This window comes from Lissotriton vulgaris, chromosome 3_1 (assembly GCF_964263255.1).
Source record: "Lissotriton vulgaris chromosome 3_1, aLisVul1.2, whole genome shotgun sequence".
Taxonomy (NCBI): Eukaryota; Metazoa; Chordata; class Amphibia; order Caudata; family Salamandridae; genus Lissotriton; species Lissotriton vulgaris.
This window is the reverse complement of record NC_141689.1, coordinates 725236467-725257264: the sequence shown is the minus strand read 5'-3', so window position 1 is coordinate 725257264 and position 20798 is coordinate 725236467. Positions and strand designations below refer to the sequence as shown.

The 20798-nt window shown below is 41.8% G+C and overlaps 1 protein-coding gene across 1 annotated transcript in view; it reads left to right on the top strand.

Annotated features, from left to right (window-relative positions):
* Nucleotides 1-18886, top strand: part of KCNN2 (potassium calcium-activated channel subfamily N member 2) — a 553541-nt gene extending 534655 nt beyond the window's left edge. Inside the window, exons 7-8 of the mRNA XM_086963017.1 lie at nt 8862-8931; nt 18284-18886. Of these exons, the coding sequence (XP_086819143.1) occupies nt 8862-8931; nt 18284-18571 (358 nt within the window). The 3' untranslated portion in view covers nt 18572-18886. The remainder of the gene's footprint in view (nt 1-8861; nt 8932-18283) is intronic.
* Nucleotides 18887-20798: the final 1912 nt, after the last annotated feature.

Genomic DNA, 20798 nt, shown 5'->3' with positions numbered 1-20798 from the left:
ACTAAGTCGCAGAGGATGTCCCAGAGGGTGTCGCAGCCAGGTGCGTAGCCTCAGGGGGTGGAGAGATATGCAACCCTTCAAAGAGATTAAAAGTTATATCATCCTGAGGAGTAGCTGGAGAGACTGAACTGATTAGCGATGAACCCTGAGTCGCAAGAGGCTGAATGCTCTCTTTAGTGAACAGAGGGAAATCCTTACAATTCTTTGGTTCTGATATATTGCGGCCTGACGTGGCACTCCCAGTCAGTCCCTTAGAGACCTCAAAGAGAATTTTGGTTGCATGGTGGGGTTCCCCTCTTGCAGGTGCGGTAGTTCTTGCACAGGGTGTGGCTCTGATTGCAGCTCTACTTGTTCTTCTATGGAGCTCTCTGAGCTAGAGCTTAATTCAGACTGGTTCTTGGTGACAGAGGTTTTTACTGCGGAAGAGTCTCCCTTTGCTTGTATTAGGCGCTTTTTGGCTATCATTCCGTTTGCCACTTCCACCCTGGCTACCGCGTTAGCTTGCTATTGGTGTCTTCTTATTTTAATATCAGATGACAGATTTCTCCTCCCTTAACACTGTCAAAAACTTACAGCCTGCCAGCAGATTCACCACACACCACCTCTGCTAGCTTACTTAATGCGGCACCAACACGCTGTGTCCTGTTTGCACCCTTCCGTCTCCACTTCCCCTGTCACAGCCAGCTCTTAAAAAAAACCAGAAGACTCTCTTAAGAGGGGCAGCCGTCTCCTAGTGCTCCAGCTGCTGTTGTTCGGCTGCCGGTCCCCACCATTAGCTACTCGTATTTGTGCCTTAATTAGCAAAGTTTCAAGAGGCACAGCAAAAAATGGAATCGAGTGCTTACCACATCAGGGGCTCTTACCAGTCAAGGCAGCTTACTATTCCCCGCCTTCAACCACGCACTTCCTCAGCCTTTCCGCCAACTCAGCTCTTAGTTTGAAGCCTTTAATTGCTTCTCCATGGCGTCCCGCAGCCTTCCATCCTCATTAGATATTATCCACCAATTCAATGTGCTCGCGGTCTCTACTAATGCGTCCTTGTCGCTCTCGTCTACTGCAAAGCTGTGAAGGCGCCGCCTCAGAGGAAATTCAGATTGGCGTTCCGCGTTCTGTCGTGATCGCCTTTCCTCTCGCCACTGTGGAGTTTCCTCAGGTGGGTGGGGCCTTGGTCACCTCAGCTACGGAGAGGCGGAGATCTCCATAGCCCCATTTATTAATTACTTTTTGCTCTATTTATCTAGATTGGTGTGGGGGCTCCTATTTTGTTTATTCACTTCATTACTGCTTGAAGTGCTGCATAAATGATTTACACGTTGACTCTAAATGAAGCCTGCCTGCTCTGTGCCAAGCTACCAGAGGGTTGAGCACAGGTTAATTTAGGGTTTCTTGTGCCTAACCCTGACAAGGATTGTGGTTGTTGCTTAAGGTGGGTTCACCCAACCCCTTCAACCAATAACCCAATGTCTCACATCCATTAGGTATAGTATTTACATTACTGCTGGAATTAAATGCACTGCTAGGCCTGTATTAAACTTATTGATTGTGTGTGGAGTGAGGGTTGTGGGTAGCAGCCTTGCGTGAAAAGAAAGCGTGTTTAGGGAAATCTTACTACCTACTCAAAATTTTTGCAGGAACTGACCTGTAAGCATGACTTTAAACTTCACAGGTAGAGTTAATTTTCCCTTCGCAACATCATGTTGCTTAACAAATGCCTGGTATTCAATGACTCTTTTATGTTTTACGATGCGCGTAATTAGGGAAGTTATGTGCATTTTGCGTTTTTGAAAGAACAACAAATCTAAATTTTGATAATGAGTACCAACATTAAACATCCTTGTTACCCATAAACGTCTTTCAGCAATCCAACAAAGCATGAAAAGTTTAACAGTGCCCTCTTCTTCTCTGATTAACCTATTGGTGGTCGGATAACCCGGTAACAATGAATTAGAAATTAGATATTTGACAGACCACTCGTACAAGAGTCTATGCATGTTCTGATTGTGTTTATTGTAAATTATAGGAATTTCTATAGTGCCCTAGATTACAGAATTTTTGGGAGGGTAATATGCTTGATGGTGACGGCATTTCTTGTATTATAGCATGTACATTGCCTACCTACAAATTATATGACTATTGAAAGTATTATTTAGGAAACATTAAGTAAATTAACAGTTTCTATTAACTCAACCTCAAAAGTAATCAAAAAGACATTAAGTTAAATATGTTTTAGGATTTGTATTCAGGTCAACCTGAAAGTGAAATTTTGCAGAGCACCTTCACGCGTTTTAATATTTCATGGTTCGGAACATTAGGTATTTTCCTTATATTTCTGTAATATCTAAACCGACTGCTCACTTTTTTTTAGATGTTAATGGGCAATAGTTGATTACATTTCAAGAGTGTGTTATTATTTTACTTTTTATCCATACAAAGCTAATGTACTTAATAACATTTGACACCCTGCTATAATTAATTTGCTAAATATAATTGGCATGGCATGGCAGCCAGCTGGAAGGCTGCTTGGCCCATCAAGTCTTTGTTTTAAAATGTGTCGACCCAATTTTTACATGTTCCAAGGTCGGTCAAGAACTTCCTGCTGGCATCTCCTACCGATACATATAAACATTCTTAAAGCACCCTATTCAGTCTCCTGCCATGATCGTCATTATTGTTGAACCTAGTTATAGCATGCATGCACAAGTCTGTTTTGTCTTACAAACTTCTTGTTTTTTCCATGTTTAATGTAAATCACGTTAATAGACCAGCTTGATAGTGGTAATAGCAATGTCCCTGAAAACCAAACCCTTTATAATGCCCAAGACTAAAGTCATATGGCCTAATTATGAGAGGCTCGTTAAATTCCGGCACATGCATACACCTCTGTTTATGCACGTGATGAAACTTCAAGTTTGGTTTTATTTAGCACATCCGATAATTATTGGATGAGTTAAATAACCCAACATTCATTAAAATTAGGCAGGTCAAATTTACCCAGATTTAACGGGGGAAAGCATATGGTAATTAGCATATCATGTGGATTTTGGTGCGTTAAACACCAACATCTGCATATTATTCCCCATAAACTTATAGTAGGTGTTATTTTTCAATCCTTGTGGTATCCTTGTGGTATCCTTATTTATCAGGGAAAATAAATAATGAATGAACTTGTAATCGGGCTCATAGTAGTGTATATCAAGCAAAAATACCACATTGTCACAGTTCTAGACATTACTGATTGAAAGCGGGGTGTCCCCATTTGTAACATTAGAGCTACACCACAAATCCACATCGCCTATCTATCGTCACTTTGAAAGCATAATGTAAAGCAAATGTAGTCCACAAGTTATTTTAATGTCTTTTGATCCCCTAGATTCAAAGTCATAATCAGATATGAATCTTTTCATTTTTTATTCCCGTCCACCATCCCCATGGTTCAGAGTATCATATCGATGGTTTGGAATTATTGTTGTGTTGGAAATGGCCCTTTCTAGGGTGCTTTCCATCAACTTTTTGCTTTTCTGCTGATCTAGTTGCTAGCCTGAAGACTTTGAGCACGTTTGACACTGCCATTCAGTGGCAAAGCACTGTGCTTGTCAAGTACATACTGGTGATTGGGTATGCATTATTGGCTGATTTGAGTTAGCTGTAACTCCCTTGTCAAGGAGTAAGACCTATACCTAGGGCATGTAACTCGACTGCACCTCTGTGGGCCTGCAGCTCTGGTTGCGCCATCCACAGAAGTGGCTCATTGATCATGCACCAGATTTGCTCTGGTGGGGCCTTTGTGCATGGGTTACTGTTACTTGTCTTAGCATTTGAAAAGCTATGTGCCAAGGTTTAGCATGTCTCTTGCTATATAGGAGCTCTCCCTGGTGACAGGGTGCAGTGTATGGAAGAAGTAGGGCACGTGTGCATTACATGCAAGGGTCGTGAATGGCACCAGATGGTGTGATGGGTAAAACAGGGCCTAATTCGAGCATTGGATTAACATGGTGGAATGTAGGGAAGGCTATTGAGCAGGATTCCTTATGGGCAGAATAGTGACAGTATAGTGTTTGGTATCAATGAGTCCATAATGGTAAATTGGCATCTGCATTCCAAGGGGCAGGGTCTCTCCCCCTCTAAAGATAGTGATCTAACCTCCCGTGGTAGGTTGCCATAAGGAGACATTTTAGAGAGGCCCTGTGAATTTCAAAGGGGGCTTTTTGAACTGATTGCATCTTCAAAGGCCATTGTGGGTATAACTATTGGGCCTTCTCCTCAAATGTTAGAGACGCTTTTGGATTGTAAACCATACTACGCTGGTTCAATGATGGGACATCGAACAGAGGAATCATTAAAGCTGGAGGGACTGCAAATGCATTATCTGCAGACTTATGGTGGCCTGGAGCTTGTCATGCTCCAGGAAGGGAACTATCACTTGGTGGATTTTGCCTAGCTGTTGTTAGTCGTCAGCTAGTACCAACTGTTGTGACCCAGGTCCCTAGGTACTGTCCAAGGGCCAGTTGGCTGGCCTTCTGTCCAAGAGATCCTAGGGACAAAAAGAATCTCCCTGTTTCCACGAAATCATAAGGACTGCACAGAGGTCCGGCGGAAAGGAGTGGAAGTGATCATCGGTTGGGACAAGGCCCATCCTGATGTGCACCATCATCACACTGTGCAGAGGAGTGTTCTTGTGTGTGAGGTGCCGGGACATAGGGAGCTCGAGGAGTGCGGGGGAATCTTGCAGAGTCCAAGGGACCCACGCTTTCAACTAGGAGACCTGTGCTAGCTTGCACTCTGGAGCGTGTGGTGTCCAAGGGGTGTTGGGAGCCCTGAGCTGTCTTCGACCTCTTGATCGGAGAATGACAGTACTTGACATCGCGGCCTCTGTCCGAGGTCGCTGGCTCCCTCTTCCTGGACCCAAACCACAAGGTACTTTGTTGTGGAGAACAATGTGACAGGGCCTGAGGGGGTTTTGTTGTGCCTTGTGGGCACCTACAGCTAGCTATTGATAGCAATGGCAGCTCGCACCTCCTCCTGAAGGGAAACCTTTCTTCAGACTTAGAAGCACGGCAGCTTCCTAAGTCACAATTTTTAGTCTACAGGGGGGATAGTGATCCCGCACTTGTGCAGGTGCTGTCAGGCACCTGGATGTCCAATCTGGAGTGATAAAATTAAGTAACTGTTTATTTCCACTTTCGGTGGTTCCGACATTCCAATCAGTGTCACCAGCAGGGGCAACGTGTATCATTGGCTATGGTAGTTGAGGGACTGGGCCATGAGGCCTATTCAAAGACTTGTGATTTCTTGACCATTGCAAATGTTGGTGTATGCGATATAGGAAATGGTGTGTTTGTTGATTACCTCTGAATAGGGCATATATGGTCTTGCCATTCGGCTGCTAATGGTAAAGTTTGACAATTACATATAGCTGTACAATACATATTCAGTGTGCAGATAGGTTTGATTTCAATGTATATATCATGCTGATTTAGATTTGTGTGTGCAGTACAAAGACCAGTTTTTATACAAATGGTGTGGAGTCTTTTTGTAGCGTAAGCGGTGTGTTGCAAGGGTGGTGTTATGCCAATGCATTGCACATTGACCCTGCGGATAAGCTTGACTGCTCTGTGCCAAGCTACCCAAGGGTGCGTACAGGTGATTGGACACGTGTATCGTACTCATCATATCTAGGAAGGGGCATTCTGACTAGCTGGGATGCGTCCAGCCAGCCGGAAACCGCTGGGTCTAACAGTTACAAACACCATGTCTTATACCATTAAAGCGTCTTTCACCGAAGATTTAGTGCTGCAGTTTCAAATTGCTCTTTAGTCTTACGGCATCCTTTTCAGGGCGATTCTAACATTATTCTTGTACTTACCAAACCAAGTGCCTCCCTGCTTCAATCAACAAATAAAAACTTAAAGCGATGGCTCTCGTGTCTTTCCAATGGCACGTGCATGAGTTCTGACGCATCCACATGCATACGTCATTATACTTGCGTGCACCAGTGAAATGATGTGACCAGTCACGTCGTTATGCCTTTTATATATTTTTTATTTTGATGAGGCTGCACAGCATCGGGAAACAGCACAATTTGTTAAAACATTGCAAAAAGGCATTCGGAAAGCCAATGGGTACCAAAGACATTTCAAAATGTATACAGCCAACATATAGTCACAAATAAACTAAATTACTGTGCCTGGCAATGAATGTCGAATATGTCTGCCTTAATCGTTTTGTGAAAAAGCACCCTATTGAGGCATGAAAAATCAATGTTCTTCTCTTTTAAAGTATGTGGGGTAATGTCATTCCCAGTCTATTAAAAAAAACCACTGTGTTCAGCAGCTTCGTAACATAATGTACTTCTTTTGTATGTACTATAACAGCAGCGCTTCAGAGAGATGCCTGTTCTGTATATTAGATGCCACTGTTGCCATAAAAAGTGCGTTTCAAATACCAAGGTCGCCCCTTGTGAAGTGATTTATAGTTTGAAAGTGGATCCTTGATGCCGTGCTATGCATGTTCATGGGTTACTTGCTACATGTACTGATTTACTGATTACTACACTGTTTTCCTTTCGGAGTAAAAATCGATGTTTATGTGTATTCCATTTAATTCACATTCCTGTTTGTCCCCTTTATTTCACTTTCCCGTGTGTTGGTTTGTTTTAGTATATTTTAAATTTCGTTTCCCTTTGTTTTGTCTTTTTTGATTTGTTTCAACAAAATCAAACTAGAGCTCGGAAGTAAGTTGTCCCGTATCAGCCGCTCCTTTTTTCAAACGTTTGAAGAGTGTAATAACTGTCTGCATGCACCCAACTGACCCTATTTTTGTAATTTTTGAACGATGGGTTTGCTGCCATGGAAATGTGAATCGGCATCATAGCTGTACATGTGATAAGTGAAATTCACCTAGAAAAGAACTCCCTGGTTTTGAATAAATAAATAAAAACTTAGTCACTCCGACTGCCCTTCCCCTCCCTGCTCTAGCTTATATTTTATATTGTAAATAGCACAGCAGTACATAAAATCTAAATATAAAATATCTATTTTAGAATTGCTAGCAATTGGTACCACATAAAACAGCTCTTCTCCTTGAGAATTAAGATACGTTATGTGAGCGTACTTATCGGACACCAACTAAGTTACAGCACCAGCAAGTTGTGTAATTTGAACATGTGCCACAGTTGTATATTGTATATGGAGATTAGAGCAAGAAAATTAAATTTCATCATAATATATGCAACATGTAGGCTGGGTTTAGATAAGTCTTGTAAACTGATTGAAGCAAACCAGAGTACAAGTGCACTAAATCTGTTTTGTAAACCTGTGGTTCAATAAACTGTCCACTCAGATGATTTAGTTGAACAGCATGTTAAAAGCCTTGCATACCAAGCATTGGTCAATGTCTGTAGCATGAGCACTATTACAACCTTTTTAGTTAGTATTTAGTGGAGTTGAAGGAAAAATCACATGAAGGAAATATCCTTACCATACAGAACGTTCACCACTGTTGTGTTCACAAGTTACTCAGATGAAAAACTAGCCATGCTCGATATCCTACTTTCTGGCATCCATAGAAAATGTCCCCAAATTGGAGCTATGTTACTAGTACTTTGCTTCTACGTGCACAGGTGTCAGCATCTGCCTCTTTGTAAATATGAAAAATGACTTGAGTGTCCACTGCCATTTCCTGTACCTACTCTGGGTGTTCTGACTCCCCCCAGCACAATAATGGGAAAGGATAAGGCGATCCTGGAGCTAGTAGAGACAGCCAGTCATATCTCTTGTTTGAAGTTAAGAAGGCAGGACCAAACTGCAGGGACATTTAAGTTTGCCATAGGTAATTTAAAAAAAAGATGCCACTGACTGAGGCTAATAGTTCAATCGTTCTCATAATACATATGCTGCACTACTCACAATTATTTGACACAGAACTACTCATATATTTGGGCCTTTCAAAACTTTCTGTCACTTGGCTTTGTAGGCTTTTGCCCTGCTTCAGATCCAATCTTGGGTGGATTCTGAATGTTGAAACTATTCGAGGATTACAAACATTGGCCATTTCATTTTTGTTGACAAATATTCTGTGCAGTACTCTACGATATCCCTCTGTCTCATAAACCTCTTTTGCAATTTACCCTAGAGCAAAGCACATTGCTAATTAAGAATCGTAAAACTAACCCTAAAATTTCAAAATAGTGCACCCAACGCGGTTAGGTTAAAAAACACTTCACTAGCACGTCCCAGATATGTCAGAGTACTCATAGCCAAATATGTTTAGCTATTAATATTGTTGTTCAAGTATTGTTTATTGATTAGAGGCGGCTGTAGGCAAGGTCTTTTTAGGAAGCATTCCACTTCAGTTAGTGTCTTGTCATAGAAAGACTTTGTTGAATCAATATGAATCTCACTTATCACTGTATTTCATCAGGTTCAAACACTCACTTCTAACCAAATCCATTTCAGACTAAACTGGGCTAATGCCCGTATCTAGCCAAGTAGGCATAGCAATAACCTTTCAAGGTTGCAACTTTGAATTTTGCTGTGTTTTCTTTCTATGCCTATTTGCCGTGATACTAAAGCTTTAAGGAATGTTTTGGCTTCTTATCATGTGGAAAATAACTTGTCTCCCTTATGAATTCAACTTGATCTATGGGCGGAAGTGGTCTGAAGACTTTATATTTTCTTTTCTGCTCTCTTTTTTGCGGTTTTGAGGAAGCATGCCTTTCATTATACCAGACATATAACGGTAGTTAACTTTACCCTAAATATCCTAGACATTGCCCATATAGTACTTGCCAATAACATGCATGCATCGTCCTGAACCTGTAAACATCAAAGAACATGCCTGACTTGAATTCTTACTCTTTTTAGATTAAGAAGTGTAAAAATGGAGCAGAGAAAACTGAATGATCAAGCAAATACTTTGGTGGACCTTGCGAAGGTTAGTGCCCTCTGCAACGTTTGTTGACATTGTCTCTTAATTTTTAATTATCAAAGCACTGTATCTGATGCTAGGTGGCGGGATGATGTTTCAAGACCGAAGTACTTCGAGTTACTGAAAAAGTTCTCAGCAAACAGAGGTAAGAGAAGAATGCACATGATGTAAGTGAAGTGATGACAACATAGGATATCAAGTCTATGTTGCATGGCATTGGTACGCAAAATCACAAGGGTTAGGCAAAACCCACGTGGCATAAGTTCGGAATATCAGTTTATCAAAACAAAAATGATTTTACTGTGATAGCGAATAAGGGTAAAGAACGCTTTCTCTGAGTGAGAAAAATACTAGATGTAATGGAGCAAGGCCTCAAAGTTGCTGTGGGATATTATTGATATGCAGTTGCAAGCTCCATGAATGAGTTCCTTTCCACAAATGCAGTATTGAGAATGTACAGATGTTAGCATTTCTAAACAAAGTGAGGAGCACAACCAGAAATACTTGCGAGAGTCTAGAAAAATTTCTTACACATCTTAATGTTTTTTCCCAAATTGTAACACAATTCTTGACAGCAAACAATCATATAATACACAATGTTCTTTCAGATTGCTTTTCATCAATTTTATTTACAATTTTCCAAATAAAACAAGACGACATGTCCAAGATGAACAGCCAATGCGTTTCATCCCTATTCACTTGGGACTTCTTCAGGGCTGTTGAACATGAAAACGTACACACAAAGCAATACATTAGAACAAACCATCACCTACAAGTTAATTTACAATATCAATAATTACCCTGAAAGGAGTTATAATTCAAATCTGTTCCTTGTAATCCATTGAGCAAGTAACAGATGAATCTTTAAAAGGTATTTACAGAGACATATACACACATTTGAAGTAGTCACACCATATGCTCTCTTAGGTACAGAAAAGTAACTAGTTCTCAATAAGTCCATAGTTCTTTTATTTTGTTCACTTGTCATCAGAGATGCAAATTATATATGCATATACATTTTACACTTTCTTTTTTTCTCTTTACATTTCTCTGTTTGATAACAACCACCATTGTTACCAATCAGACAACTCCCCTCAGTTTTACAACCTATATCTGTCCTAATTAAAACCTCATCCTCAGTCGGCTCAATCCTAAATTTGCTGTCATATAGTTTACTAGTCATATCATATCTAATCTATCTTTGGGGCATGCCTTAATTTTCTCCTATTTTTCTTTTCTAAGTATATTTTTTCTTGGTAGTGCCACAAGAGTTTACTCCCATTTTTCTAAAATCTTATTTCTTTAAGCGAAAATCAGATAAAAGTTTACCGACGTTCTGTGTTGTTGAAAGCCTTATCTTTAAACACCAATCGCCTGCATGATTCTTCCCCTCCACTCCTTAAGACCTCGATGTGGAGCCACAGACAGTATTCACATTAATAATTCTCAACCACCTTTCTATCACAACTCCAGTTTTATAACATCATGCAACTTCATTGTGAATTATCTTACCTCATACAACTCTTCTAGCAGTGGTGTAGCAGGATGGTTGGAAGTCTTTGATGTCCCTAAGACTTCAAAACAGGAGGCAAGCAGACAAGCCCTATGAGTAATGTTGGTTCTGGGTTGGAGAGATGTAGGTCCAGTCCTTCTCACTCCCAGGCCAGCAGCATGTCAGCATAGCAGGAGTCCAGCAGAGTACCAGTCCAGCACAGTGGCAGTCCTTGCAACAGCACATCAGTCCTTCTTCCTGACGGAGTATCCACAGGTCCAGATCATACTGAAGTGGTGGTGTCTGAGACCCTGCATTTATAATTTGCTGCCCTGGTTCTGCAAGGTGGGAGAAGCTTCTAGACAGTGGCTTTGAAATGCAGGGAATCCCCTTTCTCCCCTGTCCATGCTCCAAGCTGGCTGAAGTGACAATACAGCGTTGTTAGCCCTATTATGTCTTTTCCGAACCCTTGGTAGATCTTTAGCAGCAAAATCTAAGATTCTGCAACAATCTTTAATAGTAATGCTACCTTGAAGAAAAGTCACAAAACCTTCAGGACTGATTCATCAGACTTCTTTTTACCTTTTCTCAGTCCCAATCAATAATAAAAGTCCTGTTCGAACTAATGGAGTGGAATTCTTTCTGGCAGACAACCGCTTCATCTTTCTTATGACATTGTGCATGCTCCAGTCTGAGGAGGAAAGTTCCACAGCTGCAAGAAGGCTTCTCTGGTAAACCCTTGGCCCTATTTAGTTTGGTGGGTTAGCAGGAGACTGGTTAAAGTAAAACAGTGGAGAAAGAGCTGAATACACTTCTGGTGAATATGTATATGTATTGTAGTGCAGAGGCTGGGAAGTCTTCTCTACTCCTGCAATTCAGGCACATTCTCTGATGCATGATGGCGAAGCATGGTATTTTAAAACTAAGCACAGTCCGCAGTGGTGAGATCTAGCCAATCCTAATGCGATTCCAGTTTTACAGCAAAATAATGGACTTCTTTACATGAGCTTATCCATTGTAGCATCACTACTATCCTATAGTTTAGTATAGCGAATCGAAAATAGCGAATCTCTGCCACAGCAGTACAGAGGTCTCCTCTGTCTTCCTACTTCACCCCGGTTATCAGCCCCCCACATCTTGTAGCTTTAAAGAAAATCACCTCTTCTGATTCGTCACTTAACCGAGGGGTCCTGCAGCCTTAGTCTTGCTGGGCATAACTAGGTTCCCTACTGAATGTGGAAAAGTGCTGCAGATTTGTTTCATTCACCGACGCTCAACTGCTCAGGCCCTAGGATCTTTTCTCTTCTGACATTGGCATTGTATGGACAGTCAATTTATGCAGCAGGGGGGTTAAAAAAATGTATGGAGTGTATGCTATACAGGAAAGAAATGTGTATGCCGTTGGAGTACACTTTAGCTGAAAATGGGCCAAATAGATTAAATCTTCCATAACTACTGAAAGGGTAATAAGTAGCATTAATTTAACGTCACTGGCTATCATTTCTGCTCAGGTTACATGTACTGTGCAATCGTTCATATAAGCGCTTTCCAATCGAAAGCTACAAATTGAATGTCACATTACATTTTATACACCATGAGAGATGCCGCAGGCTCTGCTAGGAAACCTTGCAATTCATAGGCATGTTATGTTTCAGGAGCAGGTAGGGTAGGACAAATCTATCTTTCACTTCTACTTCCCATAGCTGTACTCTGGCCACTAATCGGGGGTACACGCAGGTACACAGCGTCCATCCACATATTTTCACAGGGTGTCCGCCGTTCTCTCTGCCAAGAAGTAGGGCCCCACAGAAATATGCTGAACTTGGCCCCGTGTAATTTTCAGACACCGAGACACGTTCAGCAGCGCCTGCACGTTGTCTGCTTTTGATTCCCAGCAGCAACTACAGGCAGCGAGGGAGCTTTTTTTCACCTCCTGCTGGGCCGAACTTAAGGGGCCATCAGGCCTCCTTTAGTTTAATAATCTGACTGGAGGCCGTCTGTAACCTCATACTTAATATAAATGCCAGAGAGGGGAAATAAAGGCACACAGTTTATCTCTTCAAAGGTACTTAAGAGAGGCATGCTTTTGTCTTTTTTCAGTCCCTGCAAATAAGGGATGCATGCTATGTAAGAATGTCAGATGTGTTGATCTTTCCCAGTATTTACTCAAATAATTTCAGTAGCACTATTTTATTTATTTTAAAGCGCTACACAACCCAATGCAGGGTGTCAGAGCTCTTTACCTAACATTAATAACAAATAATGTACATGTGTATATCAATGTACAAGATGAGTTACATGAGACAGGGTTACAAGGTAAAGGAGTCACATGTCCTTTATAGCTCACTGTATTTTATTACAAGGATTACAATTTAGGAACTACAGGAAACAAAAGGATCTCTGTATTAAAAGCAGTAACCCATTTTACTTTCTAGATAAAATAAAAATCTGTCATCTGCATGTTTGCAGGAGACACATTAACCTTATATTGCTTTGATTCAATTCTGGGACTTCACAAAACACAGATCTCTTTAACAAATGGGTTAGTTATCTCACCATTATTACTATTTCCTGAGATAAGCATAACAGATCTACTGCCATGCTTCTCCTTGTTGCCAATTTCTTTGTAGCAGGGCTTAAAAAACATAAATGTATTAGTTAAGACCCAGATTTTGCATCAGGATTGCACCACTTTTTTGGCATAACCCCAAAGCCAAATCTCATTTATTAAATCTCATAATGCGCTTAAATGTACTCATGATATACCTGGTAATCATATGTGCGAGGTTTATTATCTGATGACACTTCTTGTGATCTCACTTCCACAGATATCACATGCAATGTCACGCTTCGTGACATCATGCGCTGTGATGGCATGCATCATTATTTTACTTCCATACTGCTTAACCTGGTTAGTCTCCCCACTTCTCTTTTTTAAGGACTTGTGCCCTGGCGGTACTCTTAGCAGCTCTTCAGGGCATGGGCGGCCAGACCGGTGGTTCAATAAAGTGATGGTTGCGAAAGTTTGGGAATAGAAATGCCTCTTTTTCACACAGAGGGGTAATTGGGGCTAGACAGCAGGCTTTAGGGGCTGCAGATGCCAAATTATCACACGTGCAGAGTTCGAACAAGAAATATGACACAGCAAAAAACGGATGATCATGCATCACATTTTTTTTAAATGATCTTTGTGGAGATATGCTGCCACTGATGAAACTCCAGTTTGATACCTGCTGGCATTCAAATTAAATTCCCTATAAATGAGGATAACGTTGTATGTAATGGAGTACAACTTTCTTAGAAATACGTGTAACAGATGTAACACATTAAGTATAATAGACTGCTAGGTTTTGGCACTTTTAGCCAACATTTAAGCATGGCTGTGGAGAGCTGAAATATTTTGCACATGTTAATGTACTTTGATGTTCACATGTGATGATGTCTGGAATTATATTGCAACTTAAGAAGTTGTTCAAAACCATTTTGTCAACATATGCACGTTATATGTTAGAAACTAGCCACCAAGCACAGATTAACCGTTTATGGACATGGTCTGTGTGTGAGTTCTGTTAAGACCTAGATAATAGGAGCTTGCATTTTTAGAGGTAATGCCATTCATCTGTTGTCATTTAATTATGATATTATTATTTTTTATTTTGTCTGATATCATTATACGTTTATGTGGTCGTTTTCCTGCATAAAGTGCTAGTTTCCTGAAAACGTGTGTTAGCATTTCTACTGATAAATTACAATTAAGCGTCTTGAGGTTCGATGTACTAAGCCCAGGCAGCAAACCAGTTGGTGATTTTTGCACATCGACTGGTTCGATCTTGGCTTTGTTTGGCGATTCAACTCAAGTGCGAATCAGCTGCATCCCAAATTGTACATTTGTAGGAGGATGCAAAACTTCAGGCTTTGTTAATATAAATGAGGCAGGAGGCATTGTACCACCGCCGAGAGGGAGGCCTGCAGGGGACGCGCCCTACTCTTAGAAAGGAAATGCTCACATGAAAGGAAGGGCCTGGGGAGAAGCATGCAGTGGTCAACTGGACCAGCGGACCACACGGGGCCACTGTGTGCTTCTTCCCCGCCTGTCCCAAGCTGCCCTCCAGCATTGACAAAGTGTAAGCTGTCCCTTTCAAACAGCTTCCACTTCACAAATGATTTACTACCTCAAGTTGGGTAGGGTAATGTTTTAATGGTTTGCGTCCACAACAGCAAAAGAAATCGCACTACTATGCCCCCTCCTATTGGTTTGTCCGAATTTGTCACAAATGGGTTTTGTACATTACAACCAATGATTCTATGGGCACATCACTTGTGATTTTGCAAATCAAAGGCTTTTTGAATGGGAAATCACTTACACTGTGCACTAATTCCCATACCTTTTCATACCGAAGTTGAACTTAGAGTCATCGGAGAAGAGTCATCAGAGTTCGCAGATCGAGAATCTCTTTACAGAATCATGATCTGCAAATATGTATGGCCTGTTGGGACGGAAATGTCCCTTGTATGGTCATGGACCTGTACCCCTGCCCTGAGTTTCCCAGCTTGCCTGAAGTTTGGATCCCTGGTGCTGATTTCTGTGGTCATGGGCAAACACAGATAATGTGTGTGTGCTATGACATAGGTCTGTCTCATGAATTGTGGTCTTGCTGGACCGGGAAGGGTGCTCAAAGGCCTACCCTCCTAGTAGTAAAAGGCTACTTACTACCCATTGCCAGTAGCTAAGCAGCATGAGCGCGGTGGTGGCAGTATACCGTGTAACGATCAGTAGAAGTAAACAGGCCTTTTTACCTGTGCCACTAGAGTGAGAACTACAGGCACCCTCTTGTAAAGTTCCACTGCTGTGTGCTTAACTCACTTTTTGCCTACATCAAATGAAGATGTAACCCTGTGCACCACACATGTGGTGGCCTGTGCATGTTGTGTGTATGTGTGCATGTGAAGGGTACAATGCATGGAAAACTCCATGTTCCATTTTTGGAGACCCAGAGCTGACTGGAGGAGCATGAGGAGGTAGGGAATTCCCCCCAGACAGATTTCTGGATTGCTGCATTCCTGTGTGCTGGGTGCTACCCACACTGAGGAAGGAGAGCCAGCCTCTTTAGTACACTCCAGAGAGTGTCCTTTGAGTCAGTGTGAGGTCACTGGAAAGGGGCCTTGGCACACCTCATGAATGAGATAGGGCTGACAAGAGAATCATAAGGATTGGGCTGGGGCCCTGTGACAACCTTTTGAAACACATATCACTGTAGCTGACATCCCGGTGTGAACCTCTAGTCGCTCCCATTGCCTGTGTTGTGGGGCCATCAGATGTGAAGTCACTCCTGCTGTGACAGGCTGCTTTCTGGAAGAAGAGAGGGCAGAGGAGTGGGCACTTCAAAAGGAAGTCGACCCCCAACATCATTTCAAAGTCTGTGACCGTAAATCAGAGTTGACAAGTATAAATGGACTATAAGGAGAGCTCAAGCCCCCAAATTTGTCAACTGTCAAGCAGCTAGTTGTGCTGTGCAAGGAGGAGAAGCTCTGCAAGCCTTCTGCCTGTGACCAGGGCTCCAAGCTAAGGCCTGATAGTCTCTGAACTTTGTGAGGAGACATCACCCAGGGAAATCCAAGACCGGCTGCCCCCGGAGCCTGGAGCACTAATGCCTGCCTGCCAAGACCTGTGTGCCCCACGAGGAATAGGAAAGCGGTTGGAGGGAGCGAGATCCAGTGCAAGATCCTGTTGAATGTATCACTGTAGCGAAGTGTGGGGAGACGGCTCTGCACCGATTGGTTTGTCGCTAATGTGCAGAGAAAAGTCGTCGACTTCATATGCCAGAGGGTGCTTCCATGAAGATTACTGATATGCCAATCAGGCTGGAGCCCATGTGCAGAGTGAAGTATCGACCCAGTATGCCAGACAGAGTCACCAATAAGAGGAAGTTACTGCCGTACTGATCGTACTGTCGCCTGTGTACATAGTTTCTGGGTCCAAACCGTCATCAGGAGAAGAGGCCACCAAGGTGACCTGTGCAGGCCTGAGCCCCTGACTAAGGGTCAGAACTGGAGCCACCTACCCCCCCCCCCCTCTACTGTGCAAAGTATCAGAGGAATAAAGTGCAACGGATGCACAGCCATTGCCCCTGTAGAGCCACCAGTGCTACTCATCAACAGCAGACGCTGCAGCTCTCTGTGACATCTGGCAGTGAAACGCTTCCGGCAACTCCAGTCATGCAATCCCTGGAGTCCCACTCTGACTCTTTTAAAAGTCAAAAGTATTCCAGCGCCTAAAACACTATGTGGCAAAACAAGTCCCCCCGGGTCTTTCCTGTCCTCTGATCAGTCTTACCTGCTCCTGCAGCTCTCTGCAACATCCGGGAGTGAAACACTTCCTGAAGCTCCAGTCGGGCAATCCCTGGAGGAGCGGGTAAAACTGATCATAGGGCGGGAAGGCCCCGGGTTGATTTGCTCTGCCAGAGTGCTTCAGTCACTGGAACATTTTTGCATTTTAAAAGAGTCGAAGTGGGACTCCTGAGACCCCGCCTACTTGCGGGGCTTAACTTGAATGTCGCCTGTAGTGAAAGGGAAATAACCACTACCATTGAGTGGGAAGCCGGACTCAGGGTTTGTGGGTGTATCCAGCATTTAACTTTGTGTGCCTCTTTAAATACTCCTTTTTTCATAAAAGCACAAATGTAAATGGATTATCATTTATTGTTGCTATTGAATGCATTTTGAGGTGAGCTTGTGATCACCCCCTACCTCACCGCCAAGAAGCCTGGACTGTTCGGCCCATGCTATTACTGGGAGTCAAGTGCTGAAGAGACACTTGGCCCAGTTACTCAGGACCCATAATAAACCGGGCTCCAGGAAATCAGGAGTAAAAGGCCTCAACCGCCACATTTAGGTGCAGTGTCTTCTGCTTGCCCCTTGGCTCTGAGAAAGGGGTACTAATATGGACGGATATTAAATTTAGCATGACAGAAAATCCACTAGCATCTCACATTTTTTGCAGTAATACCTTCATGGCTGTGGTGGGAAAAGGTATAGTGGGGCTTGCAAAATGCATGGAACACCCATCAATTCATATGTGTGGTTTTTTACACAACCATTTTGTGGATTGTCAAATAATTACTTCTGTGAGGAGGGCAATTCTGAGAAGTCAAATGTTTTGGGGCCTAGCTTTCCTGGATCTGAAAATGCCAGATCCTTTAATCTCAGGCCTGCAGAAACCACACCCAGAGCATTGTGCAGTGCTGCGGGAAGCTGATGCGCCTGGCGCGCCAGCCCATCCTCCTGCTCCACCATAGGGCGAGTAGCACATTCTGCTGTGACCTCTCCCACCACCTGCACCACAGTATTGAAAATAGCCCCCAAACTCATTCGCACCTAATCCAAGCTGGTTATGAACTTGTGTGGATTTTATCTCTTTATTTCTCCGTGAAGGGGGGAAAACACGCACAATTATACCCAGTTGTTCCAGATATATGCATTTTCCCGACCCCGGAGAAACTAACTCCGGTACTGAGATATGGCTTAACCCCTTCCCCCCGCCCCCATTCGCTATTACAGAATCTAATTCTTAGGAGCTTGTAATGAGGGAGCATGTGTTTACTAAATATTATTTTATTTCGTTATCTTACACTTGTTGATAATTAAGAAGGTTTTTTTTCCCCAATCTGCATAGCATTTCTTGGGCAAAAGAACAGCTGCTATGTATATTATGATTTTACGATAGAGTACAAGTGAATCTTGCCATATAATGTTGAGAAAGTGGGTACCACTGGATTTCGTGTGTTCCTGATAAATTAATCCTTTTGCTGATTAACAGACGCAAAAAAACTCTAATGGCAAACTGTAACACATGCTTTCTCTTTGCAGACACAAAACATCATGTATGACATGATTTCTGATTTGAACGAAAGAAGTGAAGACTTTGAGAAGAGGATTGTTGTCCTGGAATCGAAGCTAGAGACATTAATTGGAAGCATTCATGCTCTTCCTGGACTGATCAGTCAGACACTGAGCCAGCAGCAAAGGGACATGGTTGATGCTCAGCTGCAAAGTTATGACAAGCATGTTGCCTACAGTGCTGAGCGGTCGCGATCCGTGTCGCGAAGGAGGCGGTCCTCCTCCACAGCGCCACCAACTTCATCAGAAAGTAGCTAGAAGAGGAATCGTTAACCACAAAATAAAGACTTTTTGCCATCATATGGTCAATATTTTAGCTTTTATTGTAAAGCCCTATGGTTCTAATCAGTGTTATCCGGGTTCTGATGTCAGAATCGTGGGAACCTGAACACAAAGTTTTAGGCCAAATTGAGTGAAAACTCTTTTATTTTGTTCTTTCAGAGATGCACAGTGAATGCACCTGTCATTGCTCTATAGATAGTTCCTCCTGTAATTTCACAAAGTTTTTAATCATGCACTTCAGAAAATCTTTATTAATATAACTATATAATAAAAAGATAATTTATGCATTTTCTTGCTTGGTCACTTGAAGTTTATATTGTTATTTTTGTGTTCTGCAATGCCCACTCATTGAAAACAGGTTACATTTAATCAATCGATATTTTTCTCAGTCTCTCAGTAGCATTCATTTACCTTAAGTAGGCCCTTGGCAGCGACTCTATAAAGGAGAAAGCCACAAAGTAATTGACAGATTACATTTTCTATTTTTTCTAATTGCTTTTCAGCCAAGAGCTCTTAGCCATTTATTGTAGCGAGAAGCCGTCTTTGTATTATTTTGGAAGCAGTAGCCATAAAATACTAATCTCAACACTGTGTTCTTGTAGCAGGTTGCTGATTTGATTGTCAGTGTAAATAAATCGAGTTTAGCTATCAGACTATAAGCCTGGGCCAGTGGCCTCCACATTTTCATTACTGTTGACCCCTAATATCCAGAACATGTATGGGTAATGGGGTGTCAGCTAATTTGTTTGCTCTTCATTGACTTTATGACAATATTGCCTGGGGTTGAGGCATGTCTGAGCGGATACTATAGTGGTCAGTGGCATCTACAATACCCTGCGAACAGGATTACTGATAGTTTACGCGAGTGGAAAAAGAGAATACACTGAGCGCATCCTATTTGCCCCAGTCCATAAAACAAACCGATTTATGAATTGGGACCGAAAGAAAGGAAACTGATGCAACCATATGTAGCATGCATAGTACTTATGCGTCATTCTACGTGTGTAAGTGATATGTATGAAAGAGATCACAATGCCGGGAAAACCTTTTATTTAAAAAAAAAAGTTAAAAAAGCATGCTTGTTTTAATAATAATTTTGGTATTTATATAATAAAACATGAAACAAACATACTTTGAATCAGATTTAGCTACTTCTTTCATGTTTTAAAAGCGAAGAAAATGTATTTTCTTCGTTTCTTGTCAAGTAAATGAAGAAAATAAAGTCCCCCTTAAGTGTGTGCTCTTTTGTCGCGATGGAAATACCGTTTGCTTCATTCCCAATGGATTGAAACTTACTTTTACTCGGTCCATTACATGATTTCCGTATTATGGCCTCATAACTGCATTAATGTAAAAATCATTCTGATCAACAGGGTGACTCTTTGGACTAGTGTGTTTATTGCCAATATTAGAGCTATACCTTTTATTTAATTAGGCCCTTGAAGTAATATGTGCTAGGAGTCAATAAGCACATCTGATCCATTCTTAAAACGCCCAAATCCTTGTCAGTTTGTATTTTATTTTCACTTGTAGATTTTTAATATTCATTCTATGCCAAATCCAGCCAGTGAAATATAAATATCTGAAGATTTTCAACACTTTGAGTCAGATGGAGGAGATATGTACTGTGCTGTGGGTTCCTGCTATAACTAAGAGGGTGCAGTAGTTTCATATAGGAACTCTGATCCTTATTTCGGTAACAGACTGAACACACCACTTGATCCGATAGATGATGTAAATGCAGAATTGAATGGTCAACAGGATTAAAACAGTCAAACATAAGGTATTGGTTGTGCAGACCACTACACTATCAAATTGAAAGCTTACACAATACCAATGCATGAACAAGACGTGTAATGAACTTGACAATCAATGCTACTGCAAGTGAAACATCAGATGGTAAAAATGCAGAACGCTATGCATTATAGTCTAAAATAAGCACATAATGTGTATGTGGTAAGGTTAAAATGTCATAAAATGTAAAATTCTGATGGGATCCATTGTGGCGCAAACAGGACACTAGTCAGCTGACTGTGTTAGCCTCCTACCATGATGCACAATAAACCAGATTCTTTATCACAAGGAGCATCAGAAAGAAGTCTTCTATTAATGTACCTAACTGTACTATTAAGGTGATCTCTCCAGTAAAGGGCCAAACATTGGCATTTAGTTGTTGGTGCAGTAAATGTTCTGATCTGGATAC